We start from the raw sequence: 20,891 nt of genomic DNA, 5'->3' as shown, positions 1-20,891 counted from the left end.
AGGAGGAGGGGGGGGGGGGTACTTTAGTGGTGTCCAAGACTAAAGTTTTGTAGAAAAGAGGTTGTTTAAAAAGTAAAAAATGACGATTTCATAATAAAACTTCCTCACGGCCGAAATAAACTAAACTAGAACTAAATAAATAAACTTTATACAATATGTTTAAAATTTAGGGTTAAAAGGATAAGCTTAGATGAAATGTAAATTTTTTTGTGAAGCTGGGGAGAGTCTCTTCCGACTTCCGTTGGGCGGATGTAATACAATCCTAAACCAGCTAGCTACCCTGACTATAAATATTGATCATCTAAAGGCCGTTCTAATAAAGAAATGCAATCCACTGGTGTAAACCCTAAGGGTATATTTACACTGGTGTATTTGTGTCCCCCGGTGTAACCTAACCACGGATTTAATAATCATTCCTGAACCCTGGGTCAGCTGAATTTACACCAGTGTCGCCATACTCACGGTTTTATTAATCATCCTCATGTTACCCTGGTGTAAATACGTTTTTTCAGCAGCTGAGACAGCTTAAGACCCTTTTGCGCATGTGTAAAATAACTTAACGAATATTGGGGATTGAAGTCGTCTTTGCTGGTTAGACTGGAAACAAATGAAAAAAATGTGTAATTCATGACTATTAAATCCGATCCTAGGTAAACACCAGTGTAAATGACAGTTTACACTGGTGTAAATCGTTTATTAGAACGGCCTTAAGAGGGGGGAAGATACTGGAAATGTGCGAGGCATTCGCGCTTGTCATATGATTCTGAATAACATTAACAACACAATATTTCTAAACAATATATTTCTTATGCATGAAAGAAATAGTCGATAATCAATCAATCTTCTGAACAAGAACATTTGTTCAATTTAAACCAAATTATTACGCATAACTTTGATGTTTTCTATCCTAATATATAGATACATTTAGTTTCATTTAGGTTATAATTTATATAGTTTGAACCGAAGAATATAGACATGACCCTTAAAGGTAGTGTTCGGTAAAAAAAAAGCGCTTTTGATCGCTACTAATCTGTTGCGTCTATAAGGAAAAATGGTAATTTCCTAGTATACGATTTTTGGACCCCCCCCCCCCAGATCAATTTTGTACATGGGTGTGACAAGAAGTTTCTTAACTTAACCTAACCCGTGGCCGCAGCGCTAGGCCCCCTAGCCCATCCTAGCCGCAGCGCTCGGCCCAGAAAGTGTCTTAACTAACCTAACCCGTGGCCGCAGCGCTCGGCCCCCTAGCCCATCCTAGCCGCAGCGCTCGGCCCAGAAAGTATCTTAACCTAACCTAACCCTAAATAACAAAAAAATAAATAATAATAAATTTGCTGAAAAATAAATGGTCATGTACAAAATTGATAGGAGGGGGGGGTCCCAAAATCGTATACTAGGACAGACCCGGAAAAATATAAAAAAAAACGACACATCCATGCAAATTCGGAAAAGTGCAAAATTTAACGTGAGTCTAATTTCTTAAAGATTTCTAACACCCTAGAGTAGAGTTACTCTAGAGTTAACTGCTACCCTGGGTAGAAATTTCCTCTAGAATAGAACAATGCATGCTTTTCTTGATTAATACGTATTTACCCAGGGTAAATACATAAAACTTGCTTATTGTGCAGGTGTATAACGTCAAGTATGTGCTGGGTTTAAGAGTCGTCGTTGCTTATTGGACTTAAAAAATAAAATGGAAAAAAGCAAATTTCTGATCATAAAAAATCAAAAACATTCTGAAGTATCAACTATTTACGAAAAGTTATCATTATTATTGGTTGTAATATCTAAATGATTTGTTTAAAATTAAATTTATTTTTTACAATCCGAGTTGAATGTTGCAACTTTCTGAATTTGTATGGACGCTACGTTCTTCAGCATGAGTCGTTTTTAACAATTTTCTCCTTATTGACGCAATTCAGATAGAAGAAGCGATCAAAAGACCTCAGTATTCGCCGTAAGCCCCCCTTTCCATTTTTCGCGAACACTCCCTTTAAGTTTAATAATATAGGATTCTGCAGACAGTGTTCAGAGTTGCAGGCGCGCAACTAGACATTTGGTTAGGGGGGGGCAAGAAAAATGTGTGTTATACTTAAACAATAAAAAACTAACCTTACCAACCTGTATTCAGTAAGTCAACACATCTGATATGAAATAAAACAAGAAATCTATTCTGGTCAGGGGCGGATACAGGGGGGAGGCGGGGGGAAATTCGCCCCCCCCCTGAATTTGGAATTTTTTGTTCCTATTTTCAGAATAGCTTCTAAATAGCATGCTTAATTGCAGGAAAGAAACCCTAGTGCAAAACAGGAAAAATATCTGTTTTGATAAACTATAATGTGTGAAAAGTTAAAAATCTAGTTTTTTAGTCTTTTGTCATTAATTTTCACTCTTTTTGAGTCTTTTAAGTCAAAAAAAATTTTTGCCTGCGCCGCGATTTTTGGTTCCTAATTATGAATTTTTTTGTTCCTAAAAAATCTTGCCCCCCCCCCTCACTTAAATCCTTTATCCGCCCCTGATTCTGGTATAAATCACAATGCTTGTGCTTGTGCTTGTGCTTGTGCTTACTCTTGTGCTTGCTCTTGTGCTTGCACTTGTGCTTGCTCTTGTGCTTGCTCTTGTGCTTGCTCTTGTGCTTGCTCTTGTGCTTGCTCTTGTGCTTGCTCTTGTGCTTGCTCTTGTGCTTTCTTGTGCTTGCTCTTAGGCTTGTTTTTGTGCTTGCTCTTGTGCTTGCTCTTGTGCTTGCACTTGTGCTTGCTCTTGTTCTTGCTCTTGTGCTTGCTCTTGTGCTTGCTCTTGTGCTTGCTCTTGTGCTTGCTCTTGTGCTTGCTCTTGTGCTTTCTTGTGCTTGCTCTTAAGCTTGTTTTTGTGCTTGCTCTTGTGCTTGCTCTTGTGTTTGCTCTTGTCCTTGCTCTTTTGCTTTCTTGTGCTTGCTCTTAGGCTTGTTTTTGTGCTTGCTCTTGTGCTTGCTCTTGTGCTTGCTCTTGTGCTTGCTCTTGTGCTTGCTCTTGTGCTTGCTCTTCTGCTTTCTTGTGCTTGCTCTTAGGCTTGTTTTTGTTCTTGTTCTTGTTCTTGAATTGGTCTGAATTGGTCTTGTTATTGTTTTCGTTCTTGTTGTTGTTATTGTCGTTGTTATTTTTATATTTTATTTAGAATATTCCCAAGTAACACTGGTACTGGTGTAGCAGTACTAACAACTACCTATAGATTCTACCTAGCTTCGTCAATACAGGATCCAAGGTTGGAATTATTGTATGATATAGGGGGGGGGGGCATATTACCAAATTAAAGCCAACGGGGTTAAAGAAAATGGCTCTTAAGGCTGACTTGCAGAGTAAAACATCTACACAATTTTTTTTCAAAACTTTTTAATAATACCAATTTATTCCTTGTCATAATCTTATTCAATACTTAAAAGTATTGAACAAATCCACAAATGTATATTTCTTGTTCAGATAACAAAATGAGTGATGTCACAAATAACTGGATTCAGTTGGGTGATTCATTTTACGACAAGGTAATTAAAGAGCTAGCTGAATGTTAGAACGTTTTCTTTGTCTAAGAGAGGAGATGGGGGGCGGGGGAGATAAGTATTATTTAATTCATAAGTAATTAATAATAAGTAAACCCTTATCGAAAATGCAAGTGGAGATGTTGTTTTAAAAATTTAATTGATCCTGAGCACTGCTTTTTTAATACATTTTTAGTTTGGGGTAGGGGTTCAAAGATATTATTTTCAACAAGCTAAAGGGCCCGGCGTTGCCCGTGAGAAATTAAAATTGAAGAAAATAAAATAAAAAAATTTGAATTTTTTAGCCTATATCACCCCCCGGCCACCCATGAGTGTCCACAAAAATTTCAGCCGAATCGGTCCAGCCGTTTGGTCAGCTAAATGCGACATATATATATATATATACGAATATGTCTTGTATTATATAGATTTAGATCCAGATGAAAATGGCCGCATGATTATATGTATCATGTATGCTGATTATAAGAAGAGTAAAAGTTGAGGGATGTAAATAGGATTTTAAATGCTCTCCCCCCCCCTGGACACCCTCAATCATACAATTTATACCCGTGTTCAGGTAGAATTGTATAGTGGAGTATTCAACAACGTGTTAGACTCAACTAAGGTTGTCTCAGGAAATCACGCAGGTCAGTTTAAAAAGGAGAATAAATGCAAAAATTTCAAGAATCCCCCCTGCACTAGGGGGGGGTGATTTTTAAAATTAGACATTTAGCAGGTTTTTCATTCTTTTTCGTACTTTTCCCCAGAAATTTATTTATTTTCCCTAAAAATCATTTATTTTCCCCAATTCTGCGATTAAAACTCTTCTTAAAGCAACAACTATCTTTTGGGTTTTCAAAGAGGGGGGAAATGATTTTTCAAAAAAAATATACACCCCTGATTAGCAACTTGTTTAATCTATTATACAGTTTGTTTTGCAGGACTGACCCTCTTAGCTGATAAACAACAGATACAAGTCCTAACAGGAAGTGGAGAGCAGTTGGCAATATGGAAATGGAACAATTCTCCTCAGGTTTATATTTGGTTATGCAGGAACTGTTCTACACAAGTTCCATGTAAACCTTCCCCCCCCCCACAATAAAAAATTAATCGTTGGTTGATATTTCCTTTGATTTTTTTAATTATGATTAATAGTTTTATAATCATCTGAAAATAACGGTTTCATTATTTTTATCTCTAGAATCTATCTGGCATGGCTATTCTTTTTTATATTTATTTCTAATCTTTAATAAATTGTGTGTGGGACATCATCTTCCATATGGTTTTGTTTCAAAATAAAAGGCTGTCTACAGAAAATTTTTCCAAGTTTGAATCAGTACTTAAAATTTCACTGAAAAATGATCATATCATAGGGGAGTTCTAAAATGTTAAAAATTGAAAGTTGTAGTCATTCAAGTCTGTTTTTTTTTCTACAGTATTGATTTTAAAGAAAAGCAGAGATAACTAAATTGTCTTTACGCAATAAATATTCAAGTCTCAAAATCTAAGTAATGAAATTGGTGCAGGAATAAGTGAAATATTTTTGTCGATTAAATAACCAAAACAATAAACAATTTTTAATAGGTAGAAAAAGCAAATAATGTATTAAAATTTTTGATCCAGATATGTATGGGATTGACAGAGGAGGAGGAACCAATATTTGTCCTGGAGGATGGAACAGTTCTTATTTATTCTCTTTTCGGAACCTTCAAATCATCTTTCTCCATGGGACAGGAGGCTAAAGATATGAAAATTCTTTCTGCCAGGTAAATTATTATTATTTTTGTTGTTTTTGGTCTTGGTCTTGGTCTTGTGCTTGTGCTTGTGCTTGTGCTTGTGCTTGTGCTTGTGCTTGTGCTTGTAATATTACCAAATTAAAGCCAACGGGGTTAAAGAAAATGGCTCTTAAGGCTGACTTGCAGAGTAAAACAACTTTGATAATTGTTTTGTGATTAAGAGTTTATTTTCAAAAAAACTTTCCTTTAGAATTTGATTTGAACTTATGAAAGTATATTTCATGGTATCGGTATCCATAGACAATTAGACCTTAAGTAGCTTTTAGAACAGAATATTGTTTATAGGGTGCGTAAACTATTTGATGTTGTTGAGCTCCCTCATTTTATGGCCTGGTGTCCAATACAGAATGACAGGTTAGTGATGAGTTCTACCATAAAGAACGCTACTCCATTCATGCTAGAGTCAATTTGCAAGCGTCACCTAAGCTATAAGTCATTGTTTGATGTATTCCATTATGCTATACGTCATTTTTGCTGCATGATTTCTCTATGTAATAAAACTTTACCATAAAAACTAGCCGCAGCGCTTACCCTAAATAATATGACGGTGATGTTTTACTTTGAAAAATTGTCGTATAGCAAAAAAACACGTTTTTTAGGTGCATCTGGCTAAAATGACTCCAGCAAAAACGACGTTAGCAAAGATATCGCAGCGCCATTATAAATGTGAATAAGAGTGTCTAGTTTCAATATTGTCATTGCGGTCAAAGGTTTTGGTTTGTACATTTTTAGTGGTTAATAAAATTTAGAAATTGCTGGGTTTTACGAACCTGCAAAGGTTCAAAAGTTTTCAGGGGGTGTATATTTTTCATAATTAACTGCCCGGGGTGGGCAGTTAATTATGAAAAATAGCCAAGTTTTTTTTTTCTTTTTGATACAATTCAGGAAAATAACCTAAAGCGTTTTTTCCCGCTCCGCCCAAACATACATAACATACAGTGGTCAGGGAATAAGAATAAAGGGAAGGGCAATGGCGCTGGTCTCGCATGAGAAAGCCAGTCGCACTGCATTGCAGACGAGTTTAGTATTACACACGCACACTCTTTAGGTACAGACACATACCATGACTACAGAAAAGGAAATTGCAGAACAATGTCGTCAATTATAATTAAGCTTGAATAACGATTAGTTTATTGTAAACTTTAATCAAATTATATTCTTTGTGGTACAGACACACACACACACACACATGACGTTTCCGTCCCCTGACAGTGGTCCATAAGTCCCCAAAAATGGACTATTTATAAGACTTATTTATGCATGCAATACATCTCAATAGGGGTTTTTGAGGCCGAAGATTTCAAATATGCAACTTAAATTGTTGTACGCTTACTCAGTCCGCGAGCACGCGCAAAAATTTGCAAAAATTTGTGCAAAATGCATGTTGTATATCGATTTATATGTTTTTGAGGCCAAGGGTTTCAAGCAACAACAAAATTATTGTACAAAAATATATTATTTTCAAAAGGGGAGGCGGTAATGATTAGGTTCAAAGGATTATTTTAAGAGAACGTTTAACGATTAAACTATAAATATGATATAAATATTAATATTTATAATATTTCTCCAGACAAAATAAGTTGTTGGTCGGCCGTGGATCTGAACTCATTCTTCTTACGCATAACGATATGACAGTGCTAGATATCCAGGTATAGTCTTAATTGATGATTAACTTTTATTATATTATAGTAATCGTATTGTTTTCTAATTCAATTTTAAATTATCAACAACTACAAGCAACAAGCAAATAAAGAAATATTCACATTATGTATGATCTGTAGATATATGTTTAGATTGATGCTTCTCCTGGAAGTCAGGCTTCTATAACTAAAGTTGTGACTAGTCCTAGTCAATCTAATATAGCTGTAGTCACAGATACAGGACTACTCTGGATGGGAACTACGACAAGGTAAAACTGGGATTCCGTTGCTAGTTCCTACCTCTACATTTTTAGAAATTACGGGGAAAATGTAATTTTAACGTTAACTTGGAAGTTTTGCTGTTATTTTGATATTTTCCCAGGAATTATTTTTACACTTAAATAATATTGTTGTTAATGTTAAGAATATCTAGGAAGCTGAGTCATTACCAGTTAGATGCTGAGGTTATTTACCTAGCTTGGTGTGGAGAAGACGCTGTTTTTATCTCTCTCACTTCCGGCCTTGCAAACCTTGTTCATACCAGGAACTTAAAACAATCTAAATAATCTTTCATCAATATAATAATTCTCTTCGCTCACATAAATATATTTGTTTGTATGTACATATGTTGGCCATAGCTGGCCAAACGGCTTGACCGAATGGGCTGAAATTTATTTAAGGGAACCCGTGAATTTTTTTAAATATTCCACGGGCAATCCCAGGCACTTCAATAAAACTGTTTACTTTAGTATACATGTTGATCTTACTAATTAACCCAATAATTTCAACCAAAGGCAAGACTTGGAGAGAGGGGTAAATGCAATACTTTTGCCCCCCCCCCCTCCATATGAACTTAAATATCCAAACCTTGAAAGGAAACGAATATAATTTCATAAGCTTTACAAAGTAAAAAAAAAGAGTACATTAACCTTACGTTCGGAAGGCCAGACTGAAAAACCAGGAATGGGGAGGACTTGAAACTCCAATCCACTACTGGAGTCCTCGGCCATCCCTGCAACTTATGATTTGATTTGATTTGAAGCTTGCCTAAATTTGTATAACAATTGTTTTATCAGCGGAGTAGTGGAAGTTATGTATGGTATATCCCCTATTGCTGTAACACAGGTACAAATTGAAGACAACACATTGATACTGTAAACAAACCAAAAATATGATGCATTAACATCAGAGTTTTTATTTTTTTAATCGTTTAAAATATTTTCCTCTAATTTTCAAATAACTCCTTTCTTCTGCAGGCTCCAATACAATTCTGTCTTTGCGAAACTGTAATCAAACTTGTGGTTTAGGAATGTGACGGAGTTAGAGTTTTATCCAAAGGTTTTCACGATCTCATTCATAAGGTAAAAATATATGATGTACATATAAAAGATACCTTAAGTGATTGAAATTAAAATTCCGGTTCAATTAGTTGCTTTTTACTTGTGGGGGTGAGATCTTTCTTAGCAGCTCCCGGCTCCACAGTTTGAAAGAGCGTAGAGTTGCTCATGACTTATCCTACAGGGGAGTAGCGAAATATAGGATTTAAATAGTGTGGACTGTGGATTCTCTCTTTCTTTCCATCTCTCTCCTAGGAAGCAAGAACAATGGAAACTCAAAAAGTATAACCACTGATAGGTATATATATAAGCCATCTACAATGCTACCAGTTTTTTACACGGTCGGCTGTGAGGACTGGCCTGCTGTGGAAGAGGCTTACAACTCACCATTCTTTATAAGCGGTGCAGTTATGAGCTTAGTTGGAAAGACCATGACAAGAAGGAAAGCAGGGAGCTACTACTGAAATTCCTCTTACTATTCCTCCTCTAAACCTCCTTATCTCTCTGACCGGCTCCACAATTCGATGTCACAAGAACTATTGGCAGAGGCCTCAAAACGTAGAAACAAGAAGCAAGAAGAAAAAAGAACAGGAAAAATTTGAAGGAAAATCTCTGATGATAAGCTTTACACTATCAATTTATTCCATTAGCGAATGGAAACAAGCATTAGAGATGGGACTAGGAGACTCCCCCCCNTCACATGCCTAAGTAGAAGATAGAGAATATCAGGAAAATGTGTTGCAGAGTCAGATATAACACATGTGTAAACAATACAGAGTTCAGAACAGGAAAGAAAGATCCTCTCAACATAGTTCTAAAGCTTGCAGTATCGGCAAAACTGCAAGGATGTCCCAAAAAAAAAAAATTTTTAATTTAGCTGAAATATGATTTAAATATGTATGGACAAGAAGAAAATGAAGGACAAGAAATATTGAAATGTTAAAATTTTTGCCTCTTATATCATACAACTATTTAAAAAATATTGTGAAAAAATTTAGATTTAAAAATTAATATGTAAAAAATAATTCCAGATCAATTGTGACATCTAGCGTTTGACTGAAATATTGTGTCAATTTTTCTAGATTATTTATTTTATGCACACAATATATTTTTACATTTTGTCCACTACAATTCGATATTTGTCAGTCTAAGACGTCAAAACTGCAAAAAAAACTTCTGTAAAAAACTTGTATAATCTACTGTAAATATAGGTGGAAGAGCCCGTTGCAGATATTTACAAGATTGGTTCAATGACTCCGGGATCTATTCTTCTTATGGCATCACAGGTTAACACATCTTGTCAAGTGTATTATCTAAGGTTTCTTTCCAAAAGTTTTGTAGATTACTTCCACCTCAACTCTGTTATCTAATAGTCAGTTTGTTTTCAGGCATTCTCATCTAAATCCCACAAAGCTGATGATTATATCAGAATGATTCAAGCAAGACTCGACCAGGTAAATCTAATTTATTAAGAATTCATTTAATACTAATTGTCTTGAAGTTGTGAAAATATGGAATTAAAATAACAAAAGTTTTAACTCCCAAAATTATCTATTTGACGGGTTTTTTATGGGGACTTGACTTGGCCTTGGTAATATAAAGCACCTGAACTCCAAATTTTACTAATTTGACCATCAATTATCCATTCGAATTCTTTATACATTTAACGGGACCATAAAGAACACTTTTAAATATTTTAGATCGTTTTTTTTTCAATGTAAATCTGCTCATTATCTCAATGTATATCTGCTGCTGGATAGTTTAATATTCTAGGCAGTATCTCAATGTATATCTGCTGCTGGATAGTTTAATATTCTAGGCAGTATCTCAATGTATATCTGCTGCTGGATAGTTTAATATTCTAGGCAGTATCTTAATGTATATTTGCTGCTGGATAGTTTAATATTCTAGCCAGTAGCCAGTATCTTAATGTATATCTGCTGCTGGATAGTTTAATATTCTAGGCAGTATCTCAATGTATATCTTCAGATGGATATTTTGATATTCTAGGCGTATCTTAATGTATATCTGCAGCTGGATAGTTTAATATTCTAGGCAGTATCTCAATGTATATCTTCAGATGGATACTTTAATAGTCTAGGCAGTATCTTAATGTATATCTTCAGATGGATAGTTTGATATTCTAGGCAGTATCTTAATGTATATCTGCTGCTGGATAGTTTAATATTCTAGGCAGTATCTTAATGTATATCTTCAAATGGATAGTTTGATATTCTAGGCAGTATCTTAATGTATATCTGCTGCTGGATAGTCTAATATTCTAGGTAGTATCTCAATGTATATCTGCTGCTGGATAGTTTAAAATTCTAGGCAGTATCTTAATGTATATCTTCAGCTGGATGGTTTAATATTCTAGGCAGTATCTCAATGTATATCTGCAGCTGGATCTATGTTTCAACCTTCACACCAGAAGGAATTAATGAGAGCTGCGAAGTTTGGGAATTCATTTATCCAGGTTAGTTCAGGCAAATATTCATGAAAACTGGAGGCACATTAATAAGTTGATTAAACCTGATTGATTGTGATCATCGACTAATACTACCTTTTTAATTTAGTTTATTTTATAGATCTGGATCGTAAGCTTTTACGTAGTACGTCTCATATTCATTTAATTTAGGGATTTGCCGGTGACACATTCCACCAGCAATGCCAGACTCTTAAACTATTGAATGCAGTTCGTTATTACAAGATCGGTATTCCGCTCACCTCCACCCAGCTCTCTTCTCTCTCTAGATCTGTTCTAGTTGACAGGATCATAAACCGTAGGCTCTTCCCTCTAGCTCTAGAGATATGCGACTATCTTAAACTCAGTCCAAGTGAGTTCTCACGTGTCAGGGGTATTAGTTTTCCTTAAAAATCAATTCTGAATTATAAAATTATTTTTCAGCTTTTGTCCAAATTTGCACTATGCATTGAATTCATAAGTAATAGTGGTAAGTGGGGTGGAGGGTTCTTCAAAATTTATAATAAGTGTCTTTTTCCCCGAAAATAATTTTCTAAATAATATCTGTTTTCTCATCATTAAAATATAATTCAAGATAGGTGCTGGTGTTTGAATACTAAATACTTCGAGGAAAACAAAGAACAATATAAAGTTTACAATTCTCTTTATTTTGGTTTCTCCCAAAATATTGAAAAACAAATCAATTTCTTCAATTTAACTAAAATTAGGCTGTGTTTAGGTGAGGGCAAGAATAGAGTACTAGGACACTGGGCCTGTTACAAGGTGGAAACTTCGACCGCCGACGAGGCCGAGACAGCTAGACAGGTAGTGTATTTTTCTGTATTAGATTGCTAATTGATAACAAAAGATTTCAAAATCAACAATAAAACAAACTAAAAATCAAACACATGTTTATTTTAAAGAATCAGCCAATTTACTCTAGTTTTGATTTTCTAATCCTGATGTTGCAGATCTTAGATAATTCTAAGTAAGAATTTGATTAGATCAAATCATCTAAATATAAATAATTAAAGGTTTAAACCACAGGTTGCTAAGATATGTGGATTAGAAAATTTGAGTTTTTGGCAAAGATTGAATTCCTTTCTTTATTTGTATTCAATAAATGTGTAACTGCTTATGTCGTCCATTTCATCTCTATTTGAAATATCTAGTGTCATGCAATTGATTTCCTTAATTGTGGTCCACAAATAATGTATTTTTTTATTTAGGTTAGTTCCAAGCTAGGATTAAACGCTGATATCTCGTATAGTGATGTAGCGGGTAGAGCAGCTGAGGTTGGTAAGAAGCGTTTAGCAGTTCAGCTTCTAGAACACGAGATTAGAGCAGATAAACAAGTTCCTCTTCTTCTCAAGTAAATCTATTTATTATTTATTTATCATTTATTATTTGATAAATGGCTGTTGATTGGCCCTCGACTAGGGGGTCGAGAGAAGTTTAGAGTTTAAAGGAGTCTATTTTGGGATTGAATTAGGATACACTGGAATTTTTTACATTTTTATTTTTTTATTTTAGTTTGTAACAATTTGTGTAATTAAATAGATGATGGTCAAAGCAATTAACCAGGGTGCTCACCCGTCTGCACACACCCTGTCACAGTTCTTGTTGTACTTCATTTTCTGCCCTACACTCTTGTTTTACAATGTTTTTTTCATGTGCTTCAATTCTCCATCATGTTTTTGGTTACATAGAAGTTTTTAACCACCTATATGTTTTTGGTTCTGGAATTTTGTTGTGGACACCCTGTTCCTACACTCTACACTTGAAATGCAGTATATATTTGTTTTATTTTGCAGACCAGGCATGTCTTGATTTTTATATTTTGCTTTCGTTATTGCAGTTATCAGGAATGCTGATTCATTACAGCTGATCAAACTGTTTATAAATCAAATGGGAAGGGTGGGTGGTGGGTTGGCGAAGGTTTCTGCAATTGTATTCTAATCTAAATCTCAAGTCTAGGCCTGTCAGCATGCATTTTTTTGTACTTTTTTATCTTCTTTATTTATTGGATGTTTTCAACTAATTTGACGTTGAGGTATGGATAATTTGGAGAAGTTGGATGTTAGGAAGAGGCGTATTGAGGAATTTTCTTTGCTGAAAAAAAGTCTACTTGTTCCTTGATTTATAGTCATTTCCGACTTGTGTGGAATTGATGAACTCGTATTGTTTTGCAATACATTATGCATAGGAGTACAAATATACTTTTATACCCAACTCTGAATAAGATCTTCCGTAGCAATCCATTCTTAAGAGCAGGATGAGTTCCAGTTCCATTTTTATGAGCAGACCAAGTACAAAACCGGTATCAGCGTGTACTTCATCCCTGATTTTTGAGATTCTATATTCCTTCTTTTAGCTGAGATGTATAGCAGAGAAAAGCTGAAGATGAAGTTTTACTATTTATTTCCTTTATTCCTTTATCTTGTCTGGGATGAATCGCGCATTCCACTCAGCGCTTAAACTACTATCAATCCTGGGACCTCTCTCATGTCTGCTCTCGGCTCCGTTTCACGGAGAAAGAACTTGGGAGGACCTCTCCTATGAGCGGTTAAAATATAACTGGATACACTTGAATAAACTAGATCAGTGGGCTAGATATATATTATACTAGCTGAAAGTTCCGGCGTTGTCCGTGATTTTTTTTTATTTCAATTTTTTCAGCCTATAACACCCCCCGGCTACCCATGAGTGTCCACAAAATTGCTTAGCCCAATCGGTACAGCCGTTTGGCCGGCTATAGGCAACATATATATATACGAATGTCTTGTTTATTATATAGCTATCTATGTTTGAAGGCTTTAACTATATGATATACAGGTTGTAAATGATAACATATTTATATTGAAATATATTTCAGGTTGGGACAAGGAGCTCAAGCTTTAAGCAAGGTAAATTTGAATTTTGTTCGAGTTCAATTTAAACAGTGAATTAATGTTAATGTAAGTGGAAATATTGAATAGAATTAAGTTCGGCAAATTCTAACTTTATTCGAAGATGCATGGTTTTAAATGTGTAACATTCAAAATTTTATTTGCTTGTACAAAATCAGCTGTTTAAAGGGACTGTATGCGTAATTTCAAATGAATCTCCATATAAAGATGACAATGCCCGATTCACAACGGTACCCTTAAACTGTGTCAAATGAATTGTTTATCATTTTTATCTGAGTACATTGCGCATTTTACTCCATGAGAACATATATGAATTATCAGAATCAAACATTATTGATCAGATCAATGTTTCAAGGGTACCGTTGTAAATCAAACATTCCCATCTGTGCATTGAGGGTCACTTGAAATTACTCTTACTTTCCCTTTAAATGAGGGGAGGTTTGTTTAAAATTCTAATTCTAGGCTGTGGATAGCGGGGACTCAGATCTAATCTACCACGTGATATTAAACCTGCAGGAGCAGCATTCAACTGCTGATTTTCATATGATCATTCGAGGAGTTGATCTAGGAGCCAGGTAGATTTTATTTTATCATTAGAGTTTCATTTCATAGTTGGTTTCGACCTTCTTGTTCCATATCCTTTCTTTTCATATTTCTGTTTTTAAGATGTTCACATTTGTTTACAATTGAGTTCTCTAAAAAAATATTTTTTGAAACTTTGAAATTGGACAAACAGAATCCTTTATTCTATTAAAAACAGATCTATAAAATACTAACAGTAGTTTTTTATTTAATAATATTCACATTTGTACTATATTGTGCACCTTTTTTACTTTTATAAGAAATTAATTTGTTTCTAATGAGAACGAGGTTGTATTTGATTGTTGTTTAGGTTGTACAGTAAATACTGCCGCCAGCATAATCCAGCAGCTCTACAGAGTTGGTTACAACAAGAAGACGACTGGAACTCATTAGCTAGGCAGAGTGTTATAGAGAGCTATTCGTCTACTAGAATAGAATCACGTCTTTCAGCTCTAGTAAATATTTACATCTATTATTACTAGGCTTATAGGGTGCTTCGCGCCCATCTTCTATTTAAATTGGGAACATGTTCTCTTTGTATACATTGTAAAATAAAAACAAACATATTTCGCGGATTTAAAAAAAAATGGGGATTTTCAAAATTTAATGGAGATAGAATTTTGTTGGAGGCAATTTTTTTAAAATTTAATCATCCATAACCCTTCCCTGGGGTCACGTGAAGTCCCACACAAAATTTGGGCCCAATCGGTTCAGCCGTTTTGACGTTTATTGGAGACAAACAGACAGACAGACAAGCAAAGTATATAGGGCTTTGAGATAATTACCCCATCTTGTAATTTGTTTTGCTTTGAAATGGTACTTTCATTTGCTTGCAACCACTTTTCTTCGTAGAACAATTTTTAGGGGTCAAAATAGATTTTTTTTATATTTAGATAAGATTGATTTTTAACTCATTTAAAGCGATTACCGTGCATCGTCAAAATTGCATGGAGGTGGGAGGGGGCTTCCATCCTCCCTCTTTTCCGACACTTTCTCATTTCCTTTAATCTAAAGAGCATTTATTGTTAAGAATTAATTTTGTTAATGGAAAGGGTCGGAAATGTTTCTGTTTCAGCTACGTTACAACGCGTCGGAAAGGAGCACTGGCTTCAACCTCACTAAATGGTGTGTATTCCTTTCCTAAAAATTATAGTCTAGGTAACAGCTCAAGATTACTACAAGAGATCTAGAGCTGAGTTTAATCTGACTGCTACTGAAGAGACAAGTCGACTACTTAATCATCAATCTAAACTAGAAGAAAAACTGGGCAGGGTAAGAGTTACCAGGAGTATCCAGTTATCAACCTCAAACCATGTTATTCTAAAGATTTGGCAAAATACTGTCAGCTTTATTTTGGAACACTCTGTTAAATACATAATTTTTTGAGAAAAATCAATTTGGCAGGAGAACAAATTCACAAAAAAATATACATTTTTACGTTTTAAATACGTAATTTCACAGTTTTTAATTTATATATGTTTGATCTATTTTCTCTCTATCTTACTATTAAGAAAAGTTTTATATTACAAATTTGAAAACGCTTTTGACTCATTAGTGACGGCATTATTCTTAATATAACACTTTCAGCATTATTCTTAGCCCATTTTTAGGCGTACATGAATAAGAGTCTCCACGAGACCATCTCCCAGTTGCTGGAGGAGGGGGAAATAAAGCTAGCAGATAAACTGAGATCAGAGTTCAAACTCTCAGATAGGAAATATCTTTGGCTCAAAGTCAGGGGAGGAGAAAATTAAAAATGACATGTTTTTTTATCATTTAAATTTATTATTCAAGAAATACATAACAAAAATAAACATCATAAAAACAAATTTACCTTAGCATTGATGTGTAGCCTCTACAATCCTTAAATTAAAAAACAGAGAAAGAAAATCACAAGAAAAATTTTCTCAACTGAAGTTAGCAAAATTTTCTTTTAAAAATGCCGTTTTATGCTTTCTACTTGGATATTTTTTATTTGAATTTCAATTCGTAAATTAATTTAGTTAGCTATTTAATTTTTCCCTCTCCTTACAGAAGTTTCGGAGCTAGCAAGCAGTGGGACGAACTTTCAAATTTAGCTAAGAGTAAGAAATCTTTAATTGGATTTGGTCCGTTTGTAGACGCCTGTATTCAAGGTGGTGCCAAAGAAGAAGCACACAGGTATAAATCTAGGATTCTTTGTTTCTTGATTTCTAACAAGATGTTTTACATTTTCCGTATTTTTGAGTCGTAGAAACAAATTAATATCGAATAACTGCGCAACAGAGATTGACCGTTTGTTTGGAACTCTTTATGTTCAACCCACTTCCCACAACTGTTTCAGTTTTGTAAAATCGTTCTTAGACACAAGTTATTTATTTTAACAAGCATAAGTCAGTGAAATATTTAGCTTTTATGCTTTTTCAAAAAAGAATAATGCTATTAGTATGCGACGGCCAACCTTAAATGACCTAAAATTAATCTTACATACACATTTCACACTGCACTCGTTTCATCCTAAAAATTGTATGTCTTCATGTCAATTCTGAGTATAGGAATAGAGTCTTGGTCGCAAACTCTGGTTTATAATCCCTATATATTTGCAACCTAATATGGTAAAATTTAGATTTACACAATCAAGTTGAAAGATATAGGTATTTGAATATTGAGTTTGTGACAAAGACTCGATTCACTTCACGTAAGATAAAAATGTTCAGTAGTTTTAATCTGAGGTACATAATTATTACAGATTAGCTGAAGTGCACGGTCACCATAGTTTCAGTAGAAGTAAATATTTAGATTTACTGAAAGCGCCGATTGAAGGATTCATAACTCTGATTGGATAATGAGAGAGATAGAAAGATATATGTTACCACCAAGCTATTTCTATTGGTTCAGAATAGACATCAAACACATGACTAAACCCTGATTGGATCAGGTGCTAATGGACTCGGCATACAGGAGTGCGGCGTGACCCGTTGAATTTTGAAACAAATTTTTGGGAGAAAATATTGTTACCCCCGGAGCCCAAAACTTAAGACAGGGTATCGTTATGAAAACCAGTTTTGAAACCCGGGTTTCACAAATGGGTTTACCCAGTTTTGTAGATATCGATATTTTTGTTTTGAAATATTATTTTATTTAATCCTTTATACCTTACCATTTTTATCAACTCTCTTGAATCAAAATCTACACAAATATTAAGACCCCAAAAAGGAAACTCGGAAGTTTCGTTCAACGATACTCTTTTAAATTTCAGGCTCGGGGGATCCATGGGTTTCCAACAAAATTCAGCCAATTGGGTCTAGTCGTTTAACCAGGTCTAGCTAAGCATATGAGCAAAATGCTTTATTATGTAGATTTGTCTCTCTGATACCTCCTGAGGAGAGACTGCAGTACCTAATGAAGCTGGATATGTATTCTGAAGCTGCAGACCTCGCATTCCAACTGAAGAATATGGAGGTAAAGACTAGAATAATAGAATTATCACAAGCTTATAGCCTTTGACCATTCACAGGCAATTTTTAGTTTGTGTTTGGAAAACTGATAAAATTATTTAAATTCAAATAACACATCGTATCAAAATTATCATGGCTCCCAATATCAAGACCCAACAGGGTAGTGACTAGGGTTTCCATTGGAAAATTATATGTCAAATATAAAATTTCACGTCAAATGTCAAAGGAGTTGAGTTTTTGCCACAAATTCAAATTTTAAAATCACTTCATATCAGTTGCATTCCTACAGTCAAGGATAGAAGAGCTCTGCTAGGAAGCTACCTGCACTATTTGCAGTGGACGCTGAGAAATGCGTCTGCACATATGGAGGGAGGGAAGGCCAAGCGGCCTTAAACCCTTTGCTCAATTAGCTAGCCTCCTTCTTAGCTACCGTACCCACGGCCGGGGTACTAAGTGAAGAAATAGGAATAACAAAGCGCTAATACTAGTTTTATATTCACTCCACTTAGCGATCGGAGCCCCTTTTTGTAAGGTCCCTCTCCCTGAGGAGTGCTGATGAAAGGAGACAACTCCGCATTCTGCATGCAGCGGTGCACACTAAATGCCATACTTCCTAAGGAATTCCGCTGGACTGGGAAACAGTATAACACGTGGACAAATTGAACGACTTTAACAAAACATTCCTAATACACCACTTTTACAAACCCTTATCCTCATCTCCACTTTCCTCTACCTACCATCTAACCTTCTCACAAGCAGCGAAATAAGACTCGAGTTCATTTCTCTGTTGGATCCTACAACAACCTTACCTATGAGTAGGTCACTTGATTATCCTTCGTTGAAAAGCAACCCTCATTGTACAGAAAAGTAAAAATGTCCGGTACATAGCAGGGAAGCTATTGCTTCCTCGCTGGTAATAGAAATTAACTTGAAGTGCAGAAGTGGTGACCTGTCACATGCAAGTAGACAGAATGTTCAGCGCTAAGCCTGCAATTACAATTAAGCAACACAAAAAAACGGAGAGGGGGACATCCATACAATGAAAGGGTGATCGTGCTTTTTATTATTATGGATCAAAGACAGCGACTCGTAAAAATTCTTTTAAAAGCAGCGCCATTAATGGACGGGCAAAGGGAAGCGCAGATGGAGAAAGGAGAAAAAAGATGAACATGTGAAACCCTATGCCTCGTACCATTTTATTTAATAACAAATTTTAAAAAAGTAAATTATAAAACATTTGGCAAGAAAAAGAGAAACTCTGGACGTGCATATGGAGAAAGGAGAAAAAAGATGAACATTTGAAATTATTTATTTTGCCTCATTCCATTTTATTTTACAAAAATTATAAAAAAAAACATTATAAAAACATTATTAAAAAATAATCACTTTATCTTTGAAACCTAATCTGTATCTTTTTAATATTTCAAAGTTAGATTATTTGATCTAGCAAATATCATAGTTTGAAAAGACATAATTGCGGGGACCAATCATTGATCGAAATTAGTAAATATTTAATGGGCTTTGATTGACGGTCATGGTTAGAAGGTGGGATGGGTAATATGGAAGATTTTTGGATGTCTCTTGCAATGTTATAGATTAAATACCAATTATACTACCCTTTTAGAACAGAAAATCATCCATTAAAGGAACTAATTAAATTGTTATTGTAACTAAACTATAAAATCGTGTCATTGCGAGCTATAATACGATATTCAAGGAGTAGCCCCAGCAATTTTGTTTAAATAAATAACAAATAAATACCTAACCTAATAAATTTATTTTCTCTTTTCTGTTTGATAAAATTGTTAAAAAAAAATAATGAATAGAGCTCCATTTTGATAAAATTTTATTTTATAAGACAAAAACAAAAATATTGATAAAATAGAATCATTGCAAAAGAAAGCTATCCGTCTTTTGATGGGGTTACCTAGAATAAGTCTCACAGCGGAAGCTTTTTGGGATTTAAACATACTCCCAATTCAGAAAATTAGGAATTTTTAATGTCATTAAATTTGTATTTCAATTGTAAGAAGATCAATTACCCCCAACATTTATAAAAGATTTTATTACTATCAAAAAATATCAAAAACGCAAATCTTAGAAACAGAAATGATTTTTATATTCCTAGAGTAAAATCTATTAAAATTGGACTGCTCCCCCCTCACAATTTCCCTAAAATATGGTATGAAAATAAACGACACTTTTCTAAGCTTTTAAATATCAATCTTATTTCGAATTTTAAACAGAATTTAATAGAAGATTTTTATCAGCAGAACAAATGTTTTAATTCTAACACATGCTATGTTTCCAAAAAAATCGAAGAAAGCAAAGACGATTTTAAAAAGAAAAGAATAAAAAGAGTAAAAGATATTATCAAACATAAAAGATGTCAAAAATCAGCGCGAATTAAAAAGATGCTTAAAAATGCCCGTTTTTCATAACACCTATATCTCTTTCACACTCCATAAAGCTTTTTAAATTTTTTTTTTTAACATCTTTTATTCCAAAAGTTGTTAGTTCATCGTCGAAAAATATTAACAATCCACCAATTTATATTAAATATAGTGTAAACAATAAATATGTATTTTTCATTATCTTTTCCTTTAATAAATAAATAATTTTTTACTTTTTTTACTTTTACTTTTTAAAAGTTAGGAAGAAAAATTTATTTAATAGTCGACCCTACCAACTTATAGTGAATGGCAAATTAAGAAATACTTTAGAATGTATCTCAAATGGATTGAGATTCAAACTATTTTTAATGGAAGTATTTTGTAGTAATTGATTTCAAATGTTAGATCTATTATTTTTAGGCGTTGAGTGTGATAGAAGTTAGATCTGTGAAGAACTTCTCTGTCTTAGAGAAAGTAGCAGGATACAAACAGAAACTTCAGACTTTGAGATAGAAACAAGTTTTCAAATCAAAAATATGTTTTACTATTTGAATTTTACTATTTCCAAACCTACAATTCAATTTAGGAATAAAGATTATTCAACTAATTGTGATACAATACATGGTGTAAAGATTACAGGTTTAATTATTTTTTTAAATTGTATATTTATGTAACACTCAAAACGTTTGGAGAAAGTTATCTGTAGAATTTGTTTCCTCTAGATTATGTTGTCTTTAACAAATTCTGAGAAATTTTTCATTAATTTAGAATAAGTAATATTGCTTGCTTTAATATGCAAACACGGTCTTTATTTAATTTTAT

General features: G+C 34.1%; 1 protein-coding gene across 1 annotated transcript; it reads left to right on the top strand.

The window, feature by feature from the left end:
- The first annotated feature begins 3,157 nt into the window (after positions 1–3,157).
- Positions 3,158–20,705, top strand: LOC111699870 (vacuolar protein sorting-associated protein 16 homolog). Its single transcript, XM_023470622.1, has 21 exons — positions 3,158–3,240; positions 5,593–5,661; positions 6,878–6,956; positions 7,101–7,216; positions 7,381–7,491; positions 8,024–8,072; positions 8,255–8,308; positions 9,496–9,570; positions 9,673–9,738; positions 10,662–10,760; positions 10,923–11,121; positions 11,488–11,573; positions 11,978–12,120; positions 13,624–13,654; positions 14,120–14,232; positions 14,550–14,694; positions 15,398–15,511; positions 15,850–15,977; positions 16,274–16,399; positions 17,578–17,680; positions 20,490–20,705. The coding sequence occupies exons 2-21, from the start codon at positions 5,633–5,635 to the stop codon at positions 20,580–20,582; spliced, it is 1,959 nt and encodes a 652-aa protein (XP_023326390.1). The 5' UTR covers positions 3,158–3,240; positions 5,593–5,632; the 3' UTR covers positions 20,583–20,705.
- The last annotated feature ends 186 nt before the right edge of the window (positions 20,706–20,891 follow it).

Source organism: Eurytemora carolleeae, unplaced genomic scaffold (genome assembly GCF_000591075.1).
Source record: "Eurytemora carolleeae unplaced genomic scaffold, Eaff_2.0 scaffold330, whole genome shotgun sequence".
In the NCBI taxonomy this organism is placed as follows: Eukaryota; Metazoa; Arthropoda; class Copepoda; order Calanoida; family Temoridae; genus Eurytemora; species Eurytemora carolleeae.
The sequence above is the reverse complement of the archived record's forward strand: the minus strand, read 5'-3'. Positions and strand labels throughout refer to the sequence as shown.